This window comes from Podarcis liolepis (assembly GCF_965112155.1).
Source record: "Podarcis liolepis genome assembly, chromosome: 2".
Lineage (NCBI taxonomy): Eukaryota > Metazoa > Chordata > Lepidosauria > Squamata > Lacertidae > Podarcis > Podarcis liolepis.
In genome coordinates this window covers 51828802-51855909 of record NC_139555.1, presented here as the reverse complement: position 1 = coordinate 51855909, position 27108 = coordinate 51828802, and the positions used below count along the sequence as shown (strand labels likewise).

General features: G+C 42.3%; 2 protein-coding genes across 3 annotated transcripts in view; both read right to left on the bottom strand.

The window, feature by feature from the left end:
- Positions 1-665: 665 nt before the first annotated feature.
- Positions 666-8029, bottom strand: RPL26L1 (ribosomal protein L26 like 1). The gene is made up of 4 exons (XM_083486860.1): positions 7905-8029; positions 6473-6645; positions 5155-5295; positions 666-839 (listed from the first exon to the last, which is right to left on the bottom strand). The coding sequence occupies exons 2-4, from the start codon at positions 6638-6640 to the stop codon at positions 711-713; spliced, it is 438 nt and encodes a 145-aa protein (XP_083342986.1). The 5' UTR covers positions 6641-6645; positions 7905-8029; the 3' UTR covers positions 666-710.
- Positions 8030-9200: 1171 nt separating this feature from the next.
- Positions 9201-27108, bottom strand: part of ERGIC1 (endoplasmic reticulum-golgi intermediate compartment 1) — a 78272-nt gene continuing 60364 nt past the window's right edge. For both annotated transcript variants that reach the window (XM_083483849.1, XM_083483848.1), the window contains exons 6-10: positions 26866-26970; positions 20592-20652; positions 17598-17698; positions 15797-15919; positions 9201-11794 (exon numbers count right to left, since the gene is read on the bottom strand). In XM_083483849.1, coding sequence (XP_083339975.1) covers positions 11687-11794; positions 15797-15919; positions 17598-17698; positions 20592-20652; positions 26866-26970 — 498 coding nt within the window. In that variant the 3' untranslated portion in view covers positions 9201-11686. The remainder of the gene's footprint in view (positions 11795-15796; positions 15920-17597; positions 17699-20591; positions 20653-26865; positions 26971-27108) is intronic.

The following is a 27108-nucleotide window of genomic DNA, read 5'->3' as shown; positions in this document are numbered from 1 at the left end:
TTATTCCTCCCCATTGTTTCCTGCTGTTTAACCAAGAGGTTCCATGCAACCGTTGTTTTTACTTGAGAACCTTTGTTATAAGCCTTCTTTACACCCTCCAGGGCCAGGCCTACTGACAAATGATTTTTAAAGGCAACAATATAACTGAATACATATTATAATCTGTCTCAAGCATGCAAATCCCTTCCTCAATAAGACCAGTTTTTCTATATGCTTAATAACTCTAATAGACACCATTTAATTCAGAATTGCTGCTAGGCCAAAAAGCCTGTAATTTATTAGCTTCTCCCTAAACTGAACCATTGGACTCCACATGAGTGTCCCTGCTTTTTTATTGTAGTGGCAAGCTGTATTCTTTTTAAAATAATCCATTTTTGCATTTAATTGGACTTAGAGCTTGCATGTGACCATAGCTTTTTGAATGTTTCAGATGTTCTTAATGAGAAATATGATTCAGGCATGACTATCCTTTCAACATTTTCTGCAGTGAATATATCTATTTTTAGAGGCAAGATCAAAACAGATGCTGAGTAAAATTTGAATTCCCTGCCAAGGAAAATCTGCTAGATATCTTGCTCTGTAATTCCTGCTGGCAGAGGAAGGCCAATTCTTACCTAATGCTGTTGCTGTCTTATGTTAAGATACAAAATGAGAACACTTGCAGGTTAGATTTTATTGAAACTTTAATGGGTTTCACAAAAGAGTCCATTTTACTCTTGCATCTTCTCTATTGTTTCCTCCTTGTACTTTCCTTTCTCTTTGCCAACTTGGCGAGACTTTGCTTTACGTTCCAATATTTTCTTACGATCCTTGTCCAGCTTTAGTTTTGTAATCACCACCTAGGGAGTCAAAATGAACAGTTTATTAAAATATTTATATCCCATCTTTCTGATCAAAAAACTTGTCAATGCAACTCAAAGAACAAAAACAAAGTATGAAAAATAAAACTTTCCCCCCCAAATCTATCAAGTCTACAGTAGAACAACTCAAGAACAAAAATAAATAACCAGCCAGTGTCTTCAGAGAGGGAATTTCACAAACAGGACACCAGCACAGCAAAGGCTGTCTTCTGAGTGCTTTGATTTGTAACTAACTAGAAAACAGGGACTGTTAACTGAAAATTGCTGCCATACATTAATTCCACTCCCAAGTGACAAGTGTGATCCTTAAAGGAAATGCAATCTATTCAAAAGAGGCCACCACTTCTCTTGTTCATGGAACCACCCTATACGACCAATTGTCTGGATTGACCCTCAATTTATTAGTCCTTATCCAGACCATTACTGACACCAGACACTTGGGCAGAATGTTCACTGTCACTCCTGAATTTGATGGAAAGGAGAAAAGGGTTGAATAATTTCAGTATTATGATAACTCATGCAAAGTTATGACAGTCACATTGCGCATCTGAAACTCAATTAATTTCACTTGGGAGTGGACTGGGGGAACCCATAAGCACTTCTAAAGTTACAATTTGGAACAGTCACTCCAGCTCCAAACTCAAGCAAAGGACTGGGGCTTTTGTTTGTCATGTTATGCTTGAAACATCTAAAGAACCACAACAAAACTCAGGGTAATACCCCACCCTACCCATTCCCCATTTCCAATGTCAAGAACAAAGCTAGGGCTCATCACTACTGCTATGGCAAGTATGGTGAGCAGAATTATGCACTATGGTTATTGTAAAACAAGGGAAATGGCTTAAAAATGAAATCTCCTGAGCACTGAAGCAAAGCAACAACATTAAGAAGAAATGTTGGTTTTTAAAGGCAATTGTACTAAATAGGGAGCAAGCCAATTATCCGGTGATATCAGCATTAGGCTCCCAGGAATATCTGACCAAAAAGGCAGTCAGTAGACAGTATGTGACCAGACAACCAGTGTAACAATGTACAATCAGCAAAACTGTCAGGGGTTAATAAGGGTTAATTTAGCAGAGGCCCAAACAATCCCTGAAAAATGAACCACATTCTGTCTGAGAGCACATCCATCAAGCGTCCCATTCTCAAGCTGCAGAAGCCGGAATTTATCCAAGCAACAGTAACATAATGGCCTCAGGTAACATTTGGTTATTATGCACGAATACCCTAATTGGTGCTTGGGTTTAGCTTCATCCCACCACTCAGATGCAGATGATATTTCTCCATCTAATTTCATTAGAGTAATAACACTGCAGTACTGATACCTAAGCAGTAAAAACAGTAGCAAGCATTGTTTCTGGTCTAATGACTCAGTATAAAAGTTCTAATAGTTCATCCTCAAGTATCTACAAATTGGAAGTATGCAAGCACTGCTTATCCTTACTTGGTATGGCAATTTTAATAGTATTTTTGAGGAATTCTCAGAAAAAATACAGGCTTCTTCCAATAATTCTCCAACTTGGTGGTAGTTCTTCCAGCTCTCTTGTATGCCAGTACCATTGGCTAGGCTCATCAAGCAGCATGGTGAAGGGAGACGGAAGAGAAGAGGGAAAATGGCAGCCAAGAGGATTTGCTTCTGAGTATGTTTGAACTCTCTAGTCCCTAAAAATTATAGGAACCCTAACAATTATTCATTTTTATTCCTTCTACCAGATGAGTCACAGAGGAAACAGTTTTGGGCTTTAATCTCAACGGGTTTTTTCCTTCTCCCCCCCCCCACACTGTCTAACCTTGCAACTTGGTAAATTTGCAGATGTGGAAAGAGGGAAGTGGAGGGAAACTGGAAAATGGGAGGGATGCCCTGAGCTTTATGAGCAGAGGCCAAATTTCAGAACTAGGAGAGCTCATTTAAGTGCTTCTCTATTACTAGGTAGAAGGCAATATTCATGTGAGAAAACACCTGGAAGACTTACCTACTTCACTTTACAGCATGAAAGAATACCAGCACACAGGGCACTAATGTCAGCTTTTTGCTATGTGCTAGTCTCAGTTTAAATTTTCTCAAAATAAATCCTACTCTTACTGGCATAACATACATAGAGCTAATCTTGTTTCTGAGCAAGAAGAAGCTTCAGCCAAGATACAATATATGGTGGCTGCTTTGAGTAAGGCCTGCAAAGGATAACATAACACATTTGTAACCCACCTAAGTTAGGCCCAATGTCACCCAATTGAGCTTCAGGGTTAAGCGGGATCCTCTTTCCCAGTCCCTAGCCCACTGGCTCACTATACCACAACAACTTTTATCTAAATTGTAGCAAAGCCTTAAAACTTCATTCAACGTGATGCAAAGTGTCTTATTGCCAAAGGAACAATGCACATATGTCTCACTTTTTTTCCTTATTAATTTCCCCCCAAACTATTTCACCAAGGCGTGATAAACATGCCAGCTTTTTCTTGGAAGAAAATTAATTTCATGTCTGACAGGCATAATGATATATCCCACAACCCTTGATCACCACTATATTTCTGACAACAAAACTGATTTCACATTCCAAAAGTGGAATGCAGACAATAAGCATGACAATGTCCTCACTGTCTGTATTTTTCCCATGTATTTGGGGAAACGAAAGCAGCTCTTCACTAACTCTCCATCAAGCAAAGGAAGAAAGGCAGATTTCCAAGGTACACACTGGCCATGTAACTAAGTGTTTTAGATGTCAAAACCAGCACTTCAAATTATGGCAACAGAAACCAGTAAAATCCCTGCACCACTGATATAAATGTGTATATGATAGCTACTTATTTTATCAAAGCACCATGGCCAAGGCCATCAGTGCTCTTCCAGGCAATATGGCCTTCCAACAATCACTCTCTCAAATCTTGTCTGAATTCAATGCTATAACAGACCCAACAGCATCCAGTCTCTCATCTTGGAATTTGAATGAGATGAAAAAAGTGAACTTCTTTGATGCAATTGCTATGGAAGAACAAGCATCGGCACAATGATGGCACAATTTGCACTTTCCCAAATCTTAGGGAAAATGGAATCAATCAGTTAAAATATTCCAGGAACAGCGTATCTGGATTGAGTTCATGCAGTCCCTGTCCACACGAGAATCAGGAGGTATTCTGTCATGCAGAGACAGAGCAGACTAGACTGGATTGTGTTACTGCTATGGAAGTTCTGCTTCTGCCCCAGATGCACCTCCTCATCATCAGCACTACTCTTTGGAGCAATCAACAATCCCAATCAGTAAATATTGAGAAAGCACAGTAATTACCCCGAGTTTCAAGAGGAACAGTTAACATGCTTTTACTTGTTCTAAACATGTTCAACATATTAACAAGAGCAAACTTGAAGAGCCAGAAAGTCTTAAGTTCCAAAACTTCCACGCAACCCCCAATCAGTACTGCTAGAAGTTCAAAACCAGTCTGCTGAAGCTGATTTTCAACCTACACTAGTGTCTTTCCTGGTTTAGCATATACTAGACAATCCTTGATATATGCCTGCTTTATATCATGCCTCTGGATATGCTCTAATAGGCTTCATCAATCTTTGACTGAAATTTATACTTTCTGTAATTAGTTATCAAAATTCTAATATCCCAGGAACTTTGTAAAGTTCGTAACTTAGGCTAGGTCAGATGCCTTGTTCTCTCAATTATGATGCTCTATTTTTTTTATAACGCTATAGACTTCAACATTATAATCACTAAATGAAGTACCGTTGTACCTTGGAAGTTGAACAGAATCTGTTCCGGAAGTCCATTCGACTTCCAAAACGTTCTAAAACTGAAGCACAGCTTCTGATTGACTGCAGGAAGCTCCTGCCGCCAATCAGAAGCCGCAGAAGCCCTGACAGACATTCAGCTTCCAAAAATAGTTTGCAAACCAGAACAGTCACTTCAGGATTTGCGACATTCAGAAGCCAAAACATTCAGGAACTAAGCTGTTCAACTTCCAAGGTACGACTGTATATATTAACTACTTGTAAAGTGTTAATATAAAGTAACAGCTACTTTTCTATGGATTACATTCTTTAACCACCACATATGAAAGTTTTTGTCTTTTGAAAAAGATCCTTGGATTGTTCCAAGTTTTGGTCTCCCGAAGTGCCTCTTTTTCTTGATGATCATGCATGTTTAACAACTGCTGTTGGGGAAACAAGAGAGTTCTGATTGCAGAACTAAGTAATGCCAATTATCTACAGCTACCAGGATTGCACTCTATTTAACAGAAGAATTCAAGAAACATGAGCATTTCCCTTGCATACCATTTCAGCCAAGATTACCTTGCTAGGGTGAATGCCGACGTGTACAGTTGTGCCGTTGGCTTTCTCACGCTGTACACGTTCAATGTAGATGACATACTTCTTTCTGTATACCTGGACTACCTTGCCGATCTGCTGCCCTTTGTAATGACCCCGGACGACCTACAAAGACAAAAGATATTTAACATTCTCAGGTGTCATTGTTATACACAGTATCGTAATCATCTTTCTACAGCAGAGAATTTCATGCACTAAGCATTGACTTAAATAAAATGCCACAGGAAAGACTTTCTCTTACACAGGCCAGGCAGGAAACTAGATTCAGGGACAATAAGACTGATACAATAGTAAATATTTACTATATTAAAAAGTTTTTATTGCAAACACCCACAGTACATTGCTAATCTGAAAACTGAATTTGTTTTTTCACTCGAACAGAAATAAACCTGCACACCAAAAAAGCACCATTTCCAGCCATACGCTGAAAGGCAATCTTAAAACCTTCATTGACTTGCTTGCGCATTACTCCCAGTGTTCCAGCGATTCCTCCCATTCCTATGAGGATAAAGTTGTCATAACTGACCTTCATCCCAAAGACAAGGAGACAGCTCGGACGATTAAGATGCCTTTCATACTATGCTCTTTTTCCATAGCACAATGCTACTATGTTAGTTTTCTTCTCCTGAGGGTTCACTTTAGACCACAGTCCCAGATTGTAAAAACCAGACATTGGAATTGTACCATGGGAACGCAGCCACCTTCCTCTTCCTGATGTTGGCTAATTTCCCTCTTCCTGGTTGCAAGTAATAGGTCCACCATGACATCCAAATCTGGCAAACTAGGGCTGGCACAAACAATGAATGCTAACAAATTCTAGTTTGAAGTTTGTTTGCATACCAGTTTCCAATTCTGGTTTTCACTAAGCACTGTTTGACCTATTTGGACATTTGTTTGTATGACATGACTCTTACACAATTTTAATTGATTGAAATTAAAGGGCTTTGATAGTATGACAATCAGCCAAACCACACTTGATCTGAAATGCTGCAGACACACTGGCTGTTTTTGCTTCCACACACTGGCATAAAACAGCTTCTTATGTGGGACAGCACCCACACATTGCATTAAAGGTGACCACCTAAAATTGAGCTTGAGTGAATGGGGCCTGATCTCCACGCAGTTTAGAATGTGTTATTTGACGCATAAGGAAACCCACAAAATGTTGCTTAGAAATTGTTTTCAAAACTAACCATTTACCTCGCTGACGTCTATTGCCTTTATTAGTTGAAAACAAAACCATTATTCTTCGCAGAAGAAATCAATAACTCAAAACACATACTTGGACTTCGTCATCCTTTCGGATGGGCATAGAACGGACATTGTATTTCTGCCTCAACTCCTTGGAAAGGGGAGAAGACATGATCTTCCTGCGAATGTGAGATGGCGCATTGAAGTGCCGTTTGCGGTTCTTGCTGCGGTCTGAGGTCACAAACGGATTGAACTTCATTTTGACTAGAGGAGGGAAAAAACATGCACACCTAATTATTCACACTGAAGTCTAGCGAGGAAAAATGACTACCAATCATTCCTCAATAAAACAGTATTTATCAAAAAAATGTAATAATTGGAAAGGAGCACCCCCAAACTCAAAAACATGTTAGCAGCCAAGGTCTCAAAGATACTTTTGCACTTTGGATATATCCTGAGAAAGTTAAGACAAGCAAGTCTGAGACATTTGGAGCTGTGGGGGTGCAGGGTTGTGAGCCTGACACTGGAATGCCAAGCTTACAAGACATATATAAAGCTCAGTTATAACTTGGACTCTATTAATGTCCTGTAAAATGTTTCTTTCACAGCACTGGAGTTATAAGCTTTCAGCGCAATATTTCTTAAGGCCCATATAATAATTTATTTGGTATAGGAGCATTCTGGCTTAGTCATTATTGACTATATTCTGGCCACGATAAATCAATGTCTGCTCTACTCTTATATTCACACTCATGCAATAAAAGTTCAAGTTGCTCAGCTGAACTGAAAACCAGCAGCAATGTGTTATCAGGAGAAATAATTCTTGCTATGTTCAGTGTGCATTATGCCCAAAAAAGTGTGTATAGGATTTTTAACAGTGGCAGCTACAGCACTAAAATAATTGGGACAAGCAGCAGTCTCCCAAGAGACGGAGATGGAGTAAAATTAAACATCTCAATACCCCAGTAAAACGCTGAGAGAACATAAGCAGTAGTATGGAAAGTCAGGCTCAAAGACACACACGGAACAGCTTTATCAGGTTAGATCAGCATTTAGGTAAATTGTGATCCTACAGACGTTGGATTCCAACTCCCATCAGCCTGACGCTGGGAGATGTGGCTCCGCATTATGCGGAAGGGAAAGCATCCAGACACATTACTGGATATAGGAAGCCGCGCAACAGATGAAAAGAAAGCACTCCAGCCGTCTATGTCCCTATAACCTGGGAATGCGTTCCAACGTCAGGCCTTCTATCCACTTTCTCCCTCCCATCTCCTCCTCAGACAGCACTTCCACCGGAGAGCATTATGGGGCGAAGCGCACCACTGCCAGGCATTCCCAGGCCCCAAACCGGCCACGGAAAGAGGTGAGCAGATCCGACGGAGAAAATGGTTCCTCCCGCCTCAAATATAGGAACCACCGCGACGCCCCCTCCACCCCGCATGCTCCCCGGTAAACTGCAACGGGGTCTCGGCCGTCAGTGGGCCGATGATAACAGATTACAATCCTCCTTCCATTCTTACCCGCTGCTGCCTCGGCTATGGCCGCCCGGAAAGAGAGGTTGATTCTACTTCCGCCGGTGCTGGTGAGACCTCAGCTCTCGCGAGAACGCCACACGCTTCCGAGAAACGTCGCCGGAACAGAAGCGCAGGAGAAACGGCCAGCGCCCCCGCGCGTCCTTCGGAGGAAACTGCAGCAGGAGCCGGTGCAGACAGCTGGGCGCTGCTTGCTTTGACTGCCGCGCCTCGAGCGAGCGGAGCTTTGCAGTCCGGAGAAGAAGCGAAGCGCGCGGAGGGAGAGCCTCAAGTCCGCTGCTGTAGGGAATGCGAGGGCTGTCCCGCTCCTGGGCTGAGCCCACTTTCCGCCAGGGGACACAAAACATGTGAGACCAGCGGATAAATGTCCCGCCAGCAGCGTGGCGTATTCGTATGCGCTCTGCGCTCGCTTTGATTTCTAAACATTTTGTTCTCCTGCCATCTTTGCACACTTGAAGCAGCCGCCGTCCCATACACTTCTAAAGGAGCCCCACACCTCGCCCGTGGTAGCTGTCCTCGCAGCTGCGAGATGGCCAGATGCAAAAAGAGAACAAAAGCTCCTTTCCATTTAAATAAGTCGGCGGGGAAGGAGAGATTTCAGCCTCCGCAGCTTGTGCAATGAGAAACTACACCTACCAGGTATTGCCTCCTCTGCACAACTATTGGAAGGGCAGGCAGGAGCCCTTGCCCTCTTTCTGCATCTGGGCAGCCTGTGATGAATTTGTGCATTTGGTTCCAGCAGGCCCTCACAGAGGTCCAGGGCACTTCTGGTCTTGAGATCCGTAGCCACGATTAAAAAAGGACTGCTGTGGTTTTATACAGTTTCTCCATAACTGTATTTACACTAGTCCATCCTCCTCCACAGTTGGAGGCAGCAATCCTCCAAATACCAGTTGCTGGAACCTCAGGAGGGGAAAGTGCTCTTGTGCTCATGTTTGGCCCAGTCGTTTCCCCACTGGCATGGTCACTGAGAGGACAGGATGCTGGACTAGATGTGTCATTGGCCTGATCCAGCAGGCTCTTCTTATGTCCTGATCATTGCACTGTAAACATTGGCTGGTTCAACAGGCAGGGACAGCGAAGGACAATGGGGCAGGAAGGAGGGGGCTCATATCTGTAATAAATGACATGGGGTGGGCGGGGGGGGGAGAAGGTTCTTTTAGGCCTCTGGTGAGAGCAGAAGGGTTAAAAGTGGCATTTGGATAAAAAGTGGTACAGTACACTTTCGTCCTCAGAAAAAACCCAACCTCATATCCATGTAAGAAAGGCACAGGGAGACAGAAATGAACACTCATGTATTATTTTCAATTTGATTTTTGCAAATGGAAAAAAATGTATAAAATCCATCCAAATATTAAACAAGATACAGGAAGTTACAAGATCCAGTTTTACACCAATATAACAAATCATTTCGTAAGAAAGGTAGGGGGAATTCTAAAGATGTTTTATTAATATTGTAAAAGCATGAAGGATTCAAAATCAGTGAAGAAAGGGCTGTTGAGGAGGGGGGGAATCAGTGAGAATTGCAATCAGAGAAAATTTGCTATCTTTCCAACACCATAGCAGAGTGAAATTTTCACATGACATACTGGGCAGATGAAGGCTGTAATCCCAGGGGTGGGGGGATGTAACCTGTGGCCCTCCAGATGGACTTTTGTCGGCTCCAGCCAGGTGAACCCACTATAGGGGTGTGTGGGACCTGTGACAAATCACAATGTGGGGCCCCTCATTGCCCTCACCTTGCCTCTTTTCCTCTTCCTGGTGATGGTGGCCATGGCAGCCCCTCTCCTGGCTTAGTTTTTGTTGTGGTGCCACCACACTGAAAGCAGCAGCAGCGGTAAGGCTCTTCCAGCTCCTTGCATCCCCTCTAGGAAGGGAGGATGTGAAGAGCCTTGGCAGGTTGACAGGAGGGCTGGCCAGGTGGCGGTGCTGCTAGCCACGGCTGCCAATATCAGATGAAATCCCCTACCAAATGGCATGGCCTGGGTCAGGCTCCCTCCCCACCACCACCACCAAAGAGATGGCTAGTGGTCGGGGATGATGTGAGTTGTAGCCAAATAACACCTGGAGGGTCAAAGATTCACCATCCCTGCTGTAATTCTGTATCCTTTTACCTAAAAGTAAACTCCATAGAATTCAATTAGACTTACTTCCAAGTAAATATGTGCAGATTTGTGTCATTTAGTCACAGTGTCTTGATATGACACTTCCACATTTTTCAAAGGTCACCCTTAAAAGATCACACATTATTCCAGCAACAAAATACCCTCCCCCAAACTGTAACATGGAAATTCTTAGTGTTTATTTTAAGAAGTGCAGCAAAACCTAGAGAACACACAGCCAATGTGCATTCATATCTAGGTGATATAAAATTTACAAAGCATGCAACTAATTATCACTTGGTTCATATATCAAAGGACTATTTGAGGTCTATTGAAATTATAGATCTTGCTGTAGTTCTCAATGTCAACAGCATATTAAAAACTACTACTAGCAGTATTTCTGCCTTTCCCCCAATCATTGCAGGCACACACAAACAATTGTTTTATACTTAAGATTGAAATGCACCTGTAGAAAACATCTGTGCTGCAACCTTGTCTCGTTTTTTACAGGGCTGTACCTATCCTCCTTGGCAAATGTTGGCAATCTAAAATAATTTTAAAGATAAGCAAACAATTGAAAAATATGTACAAGGATTTGGATTCCACATACTGAGGGCCAAGTCCTATGTTCTTGGCATTTGTGTCTTTCAAAATTATGCTCATCCATCCAGGTTACTGGAGTGCCTCATTCTCTCCTCTTTCAATCCAGACATTCTAACCTGGGCAGGAGGTGCAGTAAATGCTTCAAAAGGCAGAAGGAAGAAACAAAAAAATGCAGCAATAGATAGTGATCATCATCTTCTGCTGCATATTGCAGTTCTCAATTCATTCATTCTGCTTTTGTCCTGCTGCCTTATGCCATCTATAAATGCTAACACTGTTCAGTTTCTGAAAAGAAGAGAAACCATTTTAACATCCCAGAAGATTAATAGAAATAGATTGTTCTATTTGACTGTTGTTCTGAATGATCTCAATATCCAGGCTAGGGTTTTTCACGCACAATTTTTGTCAAAGGCAACATGATTGTCCATTTTGATTGAAAAGAAAAATCTACTTTGCATAATTAGTTTTCACCTTGACCAGCACCTGTGAGAATTTAAAAATAATTATACTAGTCAGATCCATAGGATTTGGTTTTACAACAAAAATCATTTTCAGAGGATGTAGTGTAGGAAGCCCCACCCACTTGTCAATGCTGCCATCTTTCAAGACACACAGAGTGCAATCTGAACCTTACATTTGGATGGCTGGCAGAGTAGTGGGAGAGGGCTAGAATGCTGCATAGATTCCTCTCTAGTGGCTTTTGACAGCAGAGAGGAGTGTTGCTGGGGGCAGGGCTCTGCCATAGCTGAGTTCCAAGCTATGCCAGGCAGATGGTCATCTCCCACTGATGGTACTTTCGATTGCAGTAGGGCATAGAAAGCCCCAAAGGTGTGTTTCAGGGCTGGTAGATCTTTGGATGTAACACCAGGTGGGTCCTCTGCTCCATACCTCCCCAGCCCCTTGTTAGGATTGCTCTACTAGATTTGTTTGCTCTTTTACAAAGTCTTCAATTAACTAATTAAAGTGGCATGTACCAATGGAAAACGATACAAAGGAGGAAAATGGATAGCAGTGACGTTTTTATTCTTTGCTTCTTCTCACAGGACCTGGAGGAGAGTTGCTTTGTTACTGCATCTTCCCTAGCTGGATCTTCTTCCAGGCTTCAGAGGCAGTGAAAATACAGGAATCAAGAATCCCAGCCACTGTGAAGGTTCCTCCAACGATGGCACAAATCTGACATGTTGAAAGAAACAAAAAAACGGGTTGGTGTAGGGAAGATCAAGTTGGTCCTCAAGCGTACAGAGGTCCTCCTTGGTTTCCATTTAGCTATTTTCAGGCAGCCTATAGAATCGTAGAACTGTAGAGTTGGAAGGCACCACGAGGGTCATCTAGTCCAACTGCCTGAAATGCAGGAGCCTTTTGCCCAACGTGGGTCTCAAACCCACAACCCTGAGATTAACAGTCTCATGCTCTACTGACTGAGCTAGGAAGATACCTAAAGCTAAGTGTAAGATCATTCAGAGAGCTGAGCAAGAAGTAGAAACCCATTTCCTATATTCAGATCCACAGCCTATTCATAAATACCATGACCAAAAAAACGTGACCTTGTTATTAGTTATCACACCCCTAAAGAAATCCTCACTACTCTTGGCTCAGTCCTCCGTTTTCTACCCTTTAACTTTTGTCATAAGAACGTAAGGTGAGCCTGCTGGATCAGGCAAAATGGCCCACCTACTCCACTATGGGGCGTTAGGGGAGGGGTAGTACCTCTGGTGGGGGGCACTTTGTGCTCCTCCTGGGGCACTTTGGGCTCCTAGAAGCTGCCCTAGGAACAGCATTTGGAGAATGAATTCACTATTAGTATATTGGATGTGTTTGCGACGGGTGTGCTGATCCTATGATGAATTTCTTTCCTGGTTCTCGCCCAGGGTCCAACAAACTCTCACAAACGTCTCACAATGAGAAGAGTTCATGGAAACAGCGGACATCACCCTAGTCTCTCTCTTTCAAGACTTGCTTTCTATGGGCAGGCCCAAGGTGGATGGTACTTCCTCAGGCCACCCACAGCTGTGTCCCATTCAGCTGCACTCTCCACACGCAGTTCCAGGTACAGCAAGTTTGTTGAGTTTCCCAGGGGATGGGGAAAGTGCACCCCACCCCCACTCACTGCTCTTTCTTCACCCTCTGCCCTCTCCTCCTCCAGCTTGTGAGCTTAATCACCACTCTGTGGCTTCTTCTGCACACTGAACCCTCATATCTTCTTAACTTCCTTATCAGTTATCTGTTTCTAGTGTGCAAAGCACCATACAGTCCTTATCTCAAGCACCTTCATAGCAGATTGATGTTGGGAATTTTTTCAGATTTCCCAAATGGGGAAATGATTATGTTTCAAGGCAAATCCAACACTTCAGCCGCTATATTTAATAGAGAGCGAAGGTGAATCTCCCTGTGGACCTCAGCAACTCTTACCATCCCTTGGCCATGCTGGCTATGGCCGATGGGGGATACCCACAGTTCCCCGCCCTGGACAAGTGAGATTTAAAATGGATAAGTAGCAAAATATAAGCAGAGTTAATCCAGGTGAGAAAAAAGCTCAAGAAATTCTCAAAATAAAGAAACAGGAGGTCAAGGATCATGTTCTAGGGACAGTAAAACTCAAGAAGAATAGACTTTGGACAGATGGGAAACAAGACATTCAGGAAGGAATTACTCCTTTGAGACTGCAATCCTGTGCACATTACCTGAAAATAAGTCCCAATGAACTTAATAGGAGGAGATATTATAGGACTGGGCTGTAAAGCAGATCAATAAAATGAGCTGTAAACCTTTCACAGAGGGGAAGCCAAGCCCCCTTGTCACCACATAGATCTATTAGCATGTGACACAGGGGACAGCAGCCAAAGAGAACAGTGGCCAAGTTTGAAACGAAATTAGGAAGCATGAGTAAACAGGACTTTAATAGCAAGCAGCAGCAGCAGCAAGGGAGGAATTGCTCCTTTCTATGTGTATTTTTAACTTAGGCATGTGTGTCCAATGAGCCCAGCAAAATGGGAAGATGTTTCAGTTACAAAAAGTCTAGGTAAAATTATTTTCCGCAGCACAGCTGACATTCTCAGAACTGAAAACCACAAAAAAGGCAGAGGAAATAAACCCCTGTACAACTGAATTTCTATTTAAAAAAAGAAATGGGTATGGCTTCCACCATCACTCCTCTGTTTCTGCTATTTCCCTTGCCCCCACCCTGTTCTCCTCTTACAGTGATGCAAAGTTACTTTTCAGGGAGAATGACACCAGAATGAGTTGGGTAATTTCAATCCATGCGGATCAGCTGACACAAGACGTTTTATACCGCAAGTAGGGAGGAGGGAATGTACTTTTTGCATTGAGGGCAGGAAAATATGACTTCAGAGCAGCAAATACAAGAAGAAAAACACACACAGAGAAAAAAATATTCATCTGTGCGGCTCTGCACCACTGATTACCTATGACTCACACATACCTGGCATCTGCTTAGTCTCTGCCTTCCCTGCATGCACTTAAAAAAAAATCAAAGGGGGACGCATTCAGCAATTGAGAGAGGGGAAGGCAGAATCTTCCTCCTCCTCCTTCTTTAAGAGAAATAAAAACACTCATCAAAGAGGCTAGGAATGAGGTTTTGTGGATGCACCCCCTTGGTCTAGACAGCTGTGCCTTGTTGGTTCCAGAAAATAAGGCATGCAAGTGAGGCATCTTTTAGTGCTTGGTGCTGAGCGCTCACTACTCAAAAGGACAACAGATGGTCTCATCTTACCCATTTTGTACTTGGCTACACATATTTTGGTGGAATTTCCTGCCAGTAAAGTGTTGGCAAGACTCATCCCTGCCATCTTTTAGACGTCTCCTTAAAAAACTTGTGTTATTCAGGCAGGCCTTTGCAATGTGAATTTATTTTTACCAACCAGTGTTTATTGATGTATTTACTGAAGTTTTTATTTATCCAATTGTAATTTTGTATGCTGTATATCACCTTGCTGTGTTTTTATAAAAGCGTGGTCTATAAATGTTTTAATAAATAAAAATAAAAAAAATCCAGAAGTAGTAGACAGCGGATAGGTGCTCTCTCATTCCTCTTATATATAGCCAGCAAATATGTGGGTACAACAACACTTTTGTTTAGTGGCGCTGTTCCTTCCCCAACTATTTTACTAACAGCTTTTGTGTGCACCAAGACAAACCCTTTGTGTGCCTTAAGAACAATAATGGAAATTGTATCCAAAACAGCCAGTCCACACATTTATGTCACTCCTACTATAAACAAATACACACAAAATGCCACAGAGCCGCACCCAGATGACCAGGCATACATGAACATCAACACTATTCCTCCTGACAGCCCTGCTTAAAGTTCCCACAGAGAGAGACACTAAAAAGCTCCATTCCCTTTTGAGGTAACAATAGGAAGTTTTACATTTCCAAACCTGGATAAATTCTCTCACGGCCTGGTAGGGTCTTTTCCCACCTATGCTCATGAGAACACATTTAAAAACACTTCAGTGTTTCTGTGACAGTTGTATGGGTGCAGCCTGGTAAACAAGCTACCCAACAAAAGAAACAGCAGGTGCTCCTTCCATGGGCCTCCTTTGTAGCTTTTAACTAAGCATCTGCTGCTTAACAAGATTCAGGGTGCTTCTGAGGCCTGCCCCTCTTGACAATAACTCCAGCTGCCACAAGTGGATAATCTCTGGCTGGGCCAGAAGGCTGCAGCCTCTCCACAGCAATGACGGCTAGCCAGTCTCCAAGGCAACCATGATGCAGAAGGGCAAGCGGGCAGCGTTAGCAAAGACTGGGACGGCAGGAGTGACGGCGGCCCAGAGAGCCATTGAGCTGGGCTGGATAACTACATCTTAATATATAACAGCCCCGCCTGCCCCACTCCAGTGTCCATTCTTAAAAAGATGGCTGGCATCTCAAAATGGTGGAAGTGCGAAGCTTGTGTATACAAGGCATGAATATATCCTGATGGGCAATTTCTAGTAGCAATAGAAAAGGGCTGGTACCATGAAAACAAGGCACTTAATACCAGAGCCCAGACTGTGCAAGAGACAAGAGCTCTTCACCTGGATAAAGAACTTTGGTCGTCGAGTTCGGTATTATGGTTCTTTTCTGACCTTGTCTCATGAGCTTCACTTGCATGCACACATATATGAGACGTGTCAGCTACGGAGAAATAGAGAACATGATGTAATGGAAACTTACTGTTGTGATGAACCTGTACAAGGGCTGTCGCCTTTCTGTGTATTTCACTGTGATAGGACTCAGGTCATAGCGAAACCAGATGGCTGGGATGATGCGGCCTGTATGGCTGTATGCTACGTACTCCTGAAAAAGATTCATATAAGGTAGAACTGAGTTATAATCTCCATTTGGAGAGGGTTTGGTGGTGCCAGCTGAGAACCAGTGGCTTGCTTAAGATTACCTAAGGCAGGGATGTGGAACCTTTTTTCTGTTGAGGGTTGTATTCCTTTTGGGATAATTTCTTGAGGGCAGAGCAGAATCTGGTGTTGGCCAGAGTAAAAAGAGGCCAGGGCATCTCATTTTTTATCTGTCACCCCTTTCCCCTCTCGGATTTCCCCTCATTGCCACTCACGTGAAATTAGTCAAAGAGTCATATGTGGCCCTCAGGCCGCAAGTTGTCCACCCCTGACCTAAGGAGCTCATAGCAGAAATGAAATTTGAACAAGGGACTTTGTAGTTTACAGATCAGTCTCTTAGCCACTATGTTACACTAGCTCATAATGGATTAGTGGTGGGACAAATGACCAGCTCATTGGACATTCTAAAATGTCTGCTCAAAATGGCCATTAATAAAAGGTAAAGGACAACATAATAAGGTTACTATCTTATACTAGAAGTAGAGAGAATTATGCCTGCCCCTCAAAAAGAACCCTCTGGCAAACATGACACTACCTCGAGACTGGGAAGAAACAGTTTCATTTTCCCCCCTGAATCCCATCCAATTGGGATAGATTCAAGCAACCTTTCTGCCCCTTCCTGAGCTTATATTTAGCAGCCACCCCACTTGGATATTCATGCACACCCAGCCCACATTTGGAGACCTTGATGTATTAAAAAAACAGGATGAAAAATTATGAGCAGCTCAATATTCTAAAACATGTCACATCAAAAGAAACACCATGTGTGGGTATCCATCCCAAGTTATTCAGGCTGGAATGAAAAGAGTAAGCACACTAAAAAAAGTGTTAACCTCCTCCACTGGAAAACAAGCCATTTTGCTCCAGACCCTCAACCTTATATTGCCTTACTGCTTGAAAAGTTAGGAGCTGAGGGGTAAGTAATGCTTTAGGCAGGGGTGGGGAACCTCTGCCTCCGCAGACAGCTGAACTACAATTTCCATCAGCCCTGGCAACCCTGGCATGACCAGGAATGGCGGGAGTTGTAGTTCAGCAACATCTGGAGAGCCCAAGGTTCCCAACACTGGCTATATAGGATTACCGATAGCAAACCAAGAAGTAGGAAATAGGTGAATCAGTCTGTTTCCAGTCTGTGTCTCTTTCCCAGGTATCCACCTGTCAGTCCATTCTGTCCCATTCTGCATTAATCAGCTATGTAATAGCTACATGAAAATGCACATCTGAACACATTTCAAAGTGTAATTTTGAAACCAACTTTCTCTCCAAACATGCACTTCTAAAATATTTTATTTCAAAACAGGAAATCTATTTAGATACAGCGTATGTATCTTGGTAAGCTTTTTGAGCAGAGAACTGCATCTGGTGGATTACAAAGTTTCAACCTAGGAGTTGTGCATCAGATCAGATCAAATTCCTCAAGCATCCTTAGTATGCAATGGCACCTCCGTTTCATTATCAGTTCTTCGCTTTTCCAGCAGGGGCTGCTATTGCACTCACTTCAAGCACAAGGAAGCACAACCGAAGTAAGAGCTACAGTGGAAATGGGACCTGCAACAGAAGGCTCGTCCAGGAGGGTGTGCTGCATCAAGCACTTTCCAGCAAAGGATATACTACTGCATGCTTACCTTACTGGCTACAGTATACTGGTATGAGTACCGTTGCTTGCCACTCATGTCTTCATACACCGTGGGAACAATTTTCAATATATAATCATAGGATGCAAGGGCTACGTGAACAAGAGAGAAAGCTGAAACCCCCCAAAAGTCACAGCACAAGACTATGCTCAGAAACGCAATCCCTGAAATGGACAGCTTTAAAAGTACAGCTTTTTCTTTTTTAAATCGAAATTGGCTTAACCCAGTCAATTCATTATTTGCAGAGAACAATACACTTTTGTCCGTCTGCATTTTCCTCAGCACAGAAGTCGTACCTGACCAACACACAGAAGAACATACTCAGTCCACAGATATGAAGGTACACAAACAAGACTTTGGGAATGTGCCACAACCTTTTTTTTTTAATTAGCAGATGTTTCAAGACACTCACTGGACCTTTTTGATGTACTGTAAAAAGCTGGTACGGGCAACCATTGGCAAGGACTATTCTGAGTTGGCGCTTACAACCCTACTATAGTTTACCAGAAGCAGTGGCACCCACCCCCAACTTGGACAGTCACTCCAGAATGAATGGGGCACAGTTGTGGGCAGTCTGAGAAGTACCACCCACCTTGGGCCTGCCCAGAAAAAGCAAATCTACAGTGAGAGACTAGGGCGATGTCTGCTGTTACCAGGAACTCTTCTGGTATTCCTGCATCACAGGGGGTTGGACTAGATGACCCTTGGACCCCTTCCAACTCTAAGATTCTATGATTGTGTGATTGTTGTGAGATTTTTGTGGGTGAGCTGAGAGTTTGTTTAGACAATGGGTGAGAACCCAAAGGCTGACAGGAAGGGTGCATCAGAAGGAAAATGAATTATATTGATTGATATATATTAATAACTTTGTATTAACATTTTCATAGGTAACTGTGTATTTTTGTAACATTTTGTTTTAAGTTGTCTATTGCTGCTTCAGTTTTTTTGTATGCTGCTTAGAGATATTTTTAATATATTAAGCGGTATAGAAATTAAATATTCAATCGATCAATCAATCAATCAATCAATCAATCAATCAGAAAGATACTATGGTCAATGGTATCAAAAGCCACTGAGAGATCAAGGAGAATTAACAGGGGCACATTTCCCCCTATCTCTCTCCCAACAGAGGGCATCCTACAGGGCGACCAAAGCAGTTTCTGTGCCAAAACTGGACCTAAGCCCCAATTGAAATGGATCTAGAAAATTTCCGAGGGCTGGCTGATAGGATGAGCACAATACTCCAGGTTGGAGAGAGGACTGGCACACTATATAGTTTATTTCTCTACACTCAGTCCTTCCCATTGGGATTAAAACATTCAAGCACTATTTTCATTTCATATATTGTATCCTTGGCAATGGTTGCTTTCATGGATAATCAAGCCAAAAGTAGGAAAGCAACCACTCGGTCTCAACAGCACCTGACAGCACAGAGAAAGAATGTCCTGGGATAAAGCCTTTTAATACAACTTCATGGGGCAGAGGGGGAAATAGGGGGCCAGAGTTTCCCTCTGCTGTGTGTTTCATGGAGTAGGAAATACACTGCAAGCGGTGCTAAGATGTAGAGCAGCACATTCAGACTGCAGAAGTGTTCTACATGCCCAATTTAGACTAACTCATGACAGCCGATAAGTAAACACCAAGGAAGGAAATACCAAAAATTAAGATGTTGGTTAGGATCAGGCTCATTTCCTGGCTATGACACAGATGCTCTTAAAAACCTTGCAAGTCTGTCTCTCTTTGCCCTGCCTCCTTTCTGTATCTAGGTATTTATATCAAATGTTTTCAAGTTACTTTTCCACTAAAAGTCACCAGAATGGTTATATACAGCCAAAATTAAACTGCTAAGAAAGAATACATTAAAAAATATGGAGGGTAAGGAACAGCCACAGCAGGGCCTCTGAAGCTGAACTTAAAAGATCAGTCAGGTTCACATAGACCACTCAGTGCCCAAAGTCTCTAGGATGTTTAGGAATCCTATATCCATGGCGGAGGAGCACACCAACACTTTAGAAGACCAACTGTTCCCTGTAACTTTTGTTATAAGCAGGCAAACTATGGGTTTTTTTAATCTGGGCCTCTCTGTTCTATAGCCAGGGAAAAGGGGAAATCAAATTAATTTATCCCTATAGCCACTGTAATATTATTTGATAACAACCCAGCTATATAAAGAACATAAATAAAGACTGTAAGAATTTTCAGAGGGGTGGCAGTGCTAGTCTGCTGTGACATGGTAAAAAGATAAAGGTGTCTGATGACACGGTAAAAAGACTAACAAGATTTGACGCATGTTTTTGTGGACTAGAGTTCACTTCGTCAGATGTATGCAGCGTAATCCTCAGTTGCAGACTACATCGGTCTATCTATACACACACGCACCCCAAACACGCACACAAAGGGTGGGTCTGAACAGAGACAACGGTTTCCTTTCCCACTACAGATGTCAATTACCTCATCATTACCAAGCTGATTGTTTTATCGCCTATGACTACCGCTGTAAAAGGGTCACCGTGCTTATCTTGCATACATATATTCTAGCTCTAACTGGATTGTCACTGTCTGCCCTTTTTTGCATTTCACTTCTCTATGACCTCACTGCCTACTATTCACTCCCCACCCCCTCCCACTTATCACCATGTATGCCTTTCATTACAGCCTCTAGTTCACAAAAAGTTTATAAAATTTGTTAGTCTCTAAAGAGCCGTACACTCTATGGCTGTGTATATACACCATACATTTAAAGCACATGACTCCCCTCCCCCCCGGCAGAGGCTTGGGAACTATAGTTTACTACTCACATGGCACCCTTGACAAACTACAGTTCCCAGGATTCTTTGGGGAAAGTCATACCTTTTAAATATATGATGTGTACACAGTTTTCATGTCCCTGGAATTAAATAAAATTTGGCTAGCTCCTACCAGTCTTGACAATCAAGGCATCTTTACTAACCCCAGATAAGACCCTGCAAAACACAGTGTACGTACGGTTTGAGCTGAGCTTGTCTGCCCCCTCCAACGCATTGAATGCTCCATGAATGTTCTGGACCTGGAAAGGGAAAGAGCTTAGAATTAACTTTTGTATTACGTTTGTTCTTTTATACTTCCAGAGACAACCTAGCTTGTAACTGTGGAAGCTTCAGCACTGCAGGTAGAAGGAGAGGCAAGGAGCTTAAAGTCGTTTTGTGCAATTTAATTTGATGTTATCTCTCATCCTCTCTGGGCAATAGGTTTTTCACATTTGCACTGACCTTGCATGTGAAATATACTACAGTGCAGCCTATCAACACAAGTAAAGAACTTTGCAAATAGCAGAGCTCTTTCTCACTCTCTTCCAATAGCCCTAAGCCTATAAACCATCCAATATAAGAAAGAACCTCACAGACCAACAATGGGACCTGAAGACAGAAGCCTTTCTCCACCTAAATAGATGAGGCAAGTGGCCACTAGGGAAAGGGCCTTTCAATAGTAGTGCCAGAGTTAGGAAATGCCCTCCCCAATGAGGCTCACCTAGTACATACACTAAAGCTATGTACACATTAGCAGCTTAAAATGCAGCAAGGTCACCGTACCGTCCACCCCCCATGTTCTAAGTCATATTTTTATGTTACTCTCTACACACAGAGAGATAGCGGGGTTGGAATGTCTTCATCCTTTTTTGTTTTCCCATACCAGCAACCTTCCCCCCTCTCCCCGGCAAACTTCTATTCAATGAAGTTGTTGTCCACACATGTGCTGACATCTGTGCATGCACAACAGCTGTCTCAAATGTACTCACCGCAGCTTATCTGCAGCCGACAAATTCAAATCAGTTGGAAGCTGATTTGAGGGGAAATACATCAAACAACAGGTTTTCTCTAGAAACTGCAAGATACATTCGGATTGCAGCTAACTTCATGTGCGCTTGGCCTCAAACACCAGAAGTAGGAGTGCACTGAAGCCTGAGTAAATGGTAACTCTCCCGCTTATTATGTATCCAGTGCACTCTGATTGCCGGTCTGTACACAGCATTAGCCACAATATACATCTATCCTGTTGTCTCTTGACAAATGCTGCACTTGGAAGTGCTTTCCCCCAAACCAGCTTCAATCCAATCTGAAAATGTAAGCCAAATGAATAGATCTACACCCCTCTCCACTCACTGATGTGGACAGACAGTGGGCAAATTAGAAACACAATCAACAACTCTGATGTGTACAATGACAGACAAATGAAATTTGAAATGCAGCTTAAAAAAATAACCTCATTGTTGTTTTAAAGCAGTAACGTATACAGGACCCAAGATGTTTTCAATGAAGATTGAAATGCCAAATGAAGATTTTCTTTTAAAAAATCCATGCTTTATTCCCTCATACAACCCTGCACAGGTTTTGAGATCTTTGGGGGAAGCCTTTCACTTTGTCCCACCACCCTCATAGGCATGCTTGGTGGGATGCAAGAGAGGACCTTCACAGTGGCTGTTCCCAAACTTTGGAACTTCCCCACTAGAGAAGCTAGACTGTCTCTCTCCTTGTTCTCCTTCCACCAGCAGGTGAAGACTTTTTTCCCCAACAGGCTTTCAGGAACTAACTGCTTTTAATGAAAGGGCTTGTGCTGTGCTGTTTTTATTGTAATTATTGATATGTTTTAAACAAACCAAGAATCCCGCCCCCCAAGTCAGAAATGCTGCTTTAATGACTTAAGCTGTGGATTTATGTCTGTGTGGAGATAATTTTCTAACCAAAGCATGTTTCAAGAAGATCGTGGAAAAGTATAAGAGCTTTGGAATGACGCAGTTAAAAATACCGTCGCCATGTTGGCAAGTTCTGTCAGAGGACTTAAGTCTGGGAGGAGGAACAGAGCTGTTTTTATATTGTGGGTGAGACTCCTCAGAGGGACTTAAGAGCGACAGATCTGCGAGATTAATGATGGAAAGAGCGATGTTATTTATGAAAGCGATGATATATGGAAACCATCTTGATATGAGGATTGGACGAACGGAAAAATTCACACAGGATTATAATTGGTGTTTATCTGCTTAAGGAGATTATCAGAAGAGATCATAAAGAAAAAAAGAAAAAAAATACGAACAAGATGTGATGTGGAAACAGCAAGATAAGACTGGATATAATTATGAACATTATTTGGACTGATTTGGATATTAACGCAGTAGCAAGAAGATGATCGGAATCCCCCTTCGGAACTTGAAATATGGGTCCCCTCAACAAAAATTTAAAATTCGGCTTTGTAATTCAGAATTTATGTGATGTGATTTGATTTGATTTGATTGGTTGGCTAATAAAATTATTATTTTTTTAAAAAAGATATGTTTTAAACAGACTTTATATATGTGTATAGTTTTAATTCTATATGTTTAATTGTATTTCCACAATCAATTTATGTCTTTAGAGGTTGTTGTTTTTGTCTTTAAGCTGCTTTGAGTCCTGTCAGGAAAAAAGGTGGCGTACAAGTAAATAAATAAATAAACAATAATGACAATGCTTTAGTGTATTCTTGTCTTTGGAGCAAATTATTTTTAGCAGGGAGCTTACATGCTGTTTTAGAATGATTTTATGTTGTGTGTGCTTGTACATAGGCATTCTTATTAATCTAATATGACAAATTTAATAAATTAGAATATTTTATTGTTTTAAACTTTGTGTGACTACCTTATGTTTAATGGGTGGTCAATAAAAATCAAAACATATAAACAATATAAAATTAATGGAAACCCACAAAACACCTCCTCCGTTATTAGTACTCACATCACCCCCAGTTCAGCTTCCTTGTAATTACACACAAGCCTCGTGCAATTACAACAAAAGGGGCAAGTGACACAAGGGTGACAAATGTAACTGGATGGCACATCTGGGTCTTCTGTGATGCTACTCAAAATATTAGCATCAAGAGGCTTTACCCTGTACCAAGCGACACAGTGACAACTGAAGGATTATACAGAAAGATGACTGCAACTCTTTCTCACAGGACCTCATTCACAGATGTGCTATCAGAACAGCTTAATAAGAAGCAGCATTTCTGAAAAGAGCTGATCTCAGCTCTACGGGTCAGGGGAGTTCATCTTCCCCCAGGAGGGCAGAGTTATATGCACGATCTTGTCTGAAATATGTAGCATTCATCAAAGATAGCGTGCTAGTATTAATTCAAGGCCATTATTTGATTCAGGTCTCATGACTTCAAGTCTTGAGGACAGAAAACCAAAAAGGGTTCTTTTGGTACAACTTTAAGGTAGCTTTCTTTCTCTAATACTTACTTTCTTACTTATTAAATACTGTATTTTTCGCTCTATAAGACTCACTTTTTCCCTCCTAAAAAGTAAGGGGAAATGTGTGTGCGTCTTATGGAGGGAATGCAGACTGCACAGCTATCCCAGAAGCCAGAACACCAAGAGCAATTGCTGCTTTCACTGCGCAGTGATCCCTCTTGCTGTTCTGGCTTCTGAGATTCAGAATATTTTTTTCCTTGTTTTCCTCCTCCAAAAACTAGGTGCGTCTTGTGGTCTGGTACGTCTTATAGAGCGAAAAATACGATACATTTATATCCTGCCCTTCCTCCCAAAGAAGCCCAGGGCAGATACAATTACATTTTATTTTTTAAAAGAAGCACAATTAAAAGCATCTAAAACATTTAAACAACAACAGACAACGTAAAACATTTTTTTAAAAATTAAGAACATATGTGACCAAATAATATACTGTATCTGACTAGACCCACTGGAACAGAAAAGTTTTCAGTAGGTAGAGCGAAGGCACCTACCTATTGTCAATTACGCCCTTACAAAATTCAAATGATCAATTCCCCTCCCCTTCAGAAAAGTCAGCTAATGAGCTTTCATCTAACGCTCACGATGCACAGTCAGAATAAGTAAGAGTAGGCTAGATGGACAAACAGTCTGACCTTTTGTAAGGCAGGTTTCTGTGTTCACTGAAGTAAAAAACTTCAGCATGGCAGTAACTGCTTTTCCCCCATGCCATAATATTCTACAGGTGAAACGAGCAAGGCAACCGGCACGGTGAAGGGCAGGTGTGGGAGGGTGGCCACGCACATGGAAACACCAGCTTGATTCAGGAACAAAATGTACACATAGGCAGCGGGTATTTTCTGAAACCAATTTGGAAGGGATGGGTTCAGGTAAATACCCATTGCAGAGGTGTGCCTGAGCATTACATAATGGAGTCACTCCCAAGGTGCTTTAAGGAATGTGAAGGCAAAATCCCATTGGATCTTAAAAGCTGCTGAATAACGCTGCTGGTTCTGTGATGGCGTTTTGAGGATGCTTCCGCATTTTTAGCTTACTGATATTGGTTTTAATGGGGATGTTGTACATCGCTGTTGTAAGGCAAGCTGCCTTGAGTGCCCACAGATGGGCCAAATAAGCTGATATGTTAATGGTTCTCATGGAAGCTAAGGGCAAGAACCAGACGAGTGTTAGGAAGGTTTTTGAGGAATAGGTGTGTGTGAAGCAAGTGTAATGAAATGCCTGTGTTGATTAGCCAAAATTGCAATGAGAGTATGGTTTTAAAAGCATGGCTGGTACGTGTGGTGAGTAGGCGGTGATGGCAAATACTAGTGCAACTCTTGCGAAGTGAAGTCTTTGAAATGTAGGTGAAGAGGGTGGTGTACAGTGAGACATCCCCATTGTGAAACTGAGAGTTATGTAACAACATTACAGAGGATACCGGCCGCGGGGCAAGTATGTGCTTTTCCACAACGAAAAAGAGAGAGATGGTAAAAGAAATCTCTCTTTCCAGCCTCTGTTCTCCGTAAGAGCACAGGAATAGAGGAAGGATTGTAGCAGCCATCCTCAAACTGAAGTCCCCATTTTGCTAGACTGCAACTCCAATCCTCCCAGGACACTGGCCATGTAACCATTGGGATGATAGGGGTTGTAGGCATCAACATATGGGGACTTAAGTCTGGCGAAGGAGCACTAATGAGTGACATGGTAACGTTCACAACAGTTAAATCCAAACCTCAGCGGTATAGCAATCTCCGCCGGCACCTGGGGTGAAGTACTTTTTAAGAGACTGCCCAAAGTTGTTCAGCGTTTTGGGGAAATGTTGCCTTGGGGAACATTGCCTAAACTTAGCTGGCTTCTTGAAGGACAGGCAGTGGCTGCACTCATGCCGCCTAGCTACCCCTGTGAGGCCCTGCAGCCCACCTGCTGCTCTCCGTGATGGCTGGTGCACCCTGCCCCCACTTTCTCCGCTACTGCCAAACCTTCACTACTGAAAACATCTAGATTTGGGGAAGGGCATGGAAGGAGACTGTCTGTGCTGACGACTCCTACTTTTGACTGAAATACTTCTCTTCGGCAGAGACAAAGCAGTGTCTGGTGGTTTCTCCGACAGTCCATATTCCCAAGGATATCACTCCCATACGTGTCACCAAGGCACAACCACACATATTTAGTAGTGTGAATGTCACCTACTATTCCTAAGATATAGGAATAAATGCAGAACAGAAAATAAACCAGGCAGCGAGCATCCCCTGGCAAATGTGAATGAGCAGAGCCCACTGAACAATTTATAGAATAAGGAAGCTACAGCCTGAACCCTTTACACTAGCAAATGATTTGAAGCATTGCAGCATGCTCCCCCTACCAAAAAATGCAGCCCACTGGCTTGTTTTACTTGTAATTTTTATTGGGTTCTCAAAATAAAAGTACAGAGCCTAGCAAAGAATAAAAAAACAAGAAACACAGAATATAACTGTCAAGAAAAGGAGGGAATGGATGGTATGCAATCCAACATAAAAAGGCTGTTGCTACAACTGCTGCTTATTAATGTAGTTGTACCTCATAAGTCAAACGGAATCCGTTCCGGAAGTCCGTTCGACTTCTAAAACCAAGTCGCATCAGCTGCGTCAGCCGTTCGGGTTCCAAAGAACATTTGCAAACTGGAACACTCACTTCCCAGTTTGCGGCATTTGGGAGCCAAAACGTTCAACTTCCAAGGCGTTCAGGATCCAAGGGACAAATGTATATTGTATCATGAAAGTGGATTTTCATCGTATAATACGTATGTGGTTAAAAGCACCAATCAGGTATACTTCTTTATTTTCCGGGGTGGGTGGGGGAAGCAGCCCTTTTCCAAATACTTTTATGTCTCACAGTAGATTATGTCAGACTAAAAATGTAACTTCTTCACCCTCTGGAACCTTTTATGCCACATATGACTATTCAACAACATACATAAAAGTTTAACAGTTAGCAAGTGCATCTTCTATTGCATCCTCTTAAGAGATATCTTAACTCAAGACTCACCTGTAACCTGTCACCGAAGGTTAGTTTGTGGATGACATGTGTCATGTCAGGATTCTGAGGCTGTGCAGTGGCACTGTGTGTCGATACGTGAAAATTACCTGGAACCTAAAAGCAGGCAAGAGTTCAGCATTTGTTAAGCTTTCAAGTTCTCAACACAGACTAAGCTGAATGATGGGGAACACAAGGCTAAGGCTGGCAACTTACATCATTTGGCCTCCAACATCTATTACAGAGCAATAAGGT

Excerpts from the sequence above, each read along its gene's own strand:
- RPL26L1 (XM_083486860.1), bottom strand. The coding sequence starts at position 6,640 with ATGAAGTTCAATCCGTTTGTGACCTCAGACCGCAGCAAGAACCGCAAA. Across the intron at positions 5,296-6,472 it reads GAAAGGATGACGAAGTCCAA|GTCGTCCGGGGTCATTACAA; the intron begins GTATGTGTTTTG and ends TTGTCTTTGTAG. Across the intron at positions 840-5,154 it reads TCGGCATTCACCCTAGCAAG|GTGGTGATTACAAAACTAAA; the intron begins GTAATCTTGGCT and ends TTGACTCCCTAG.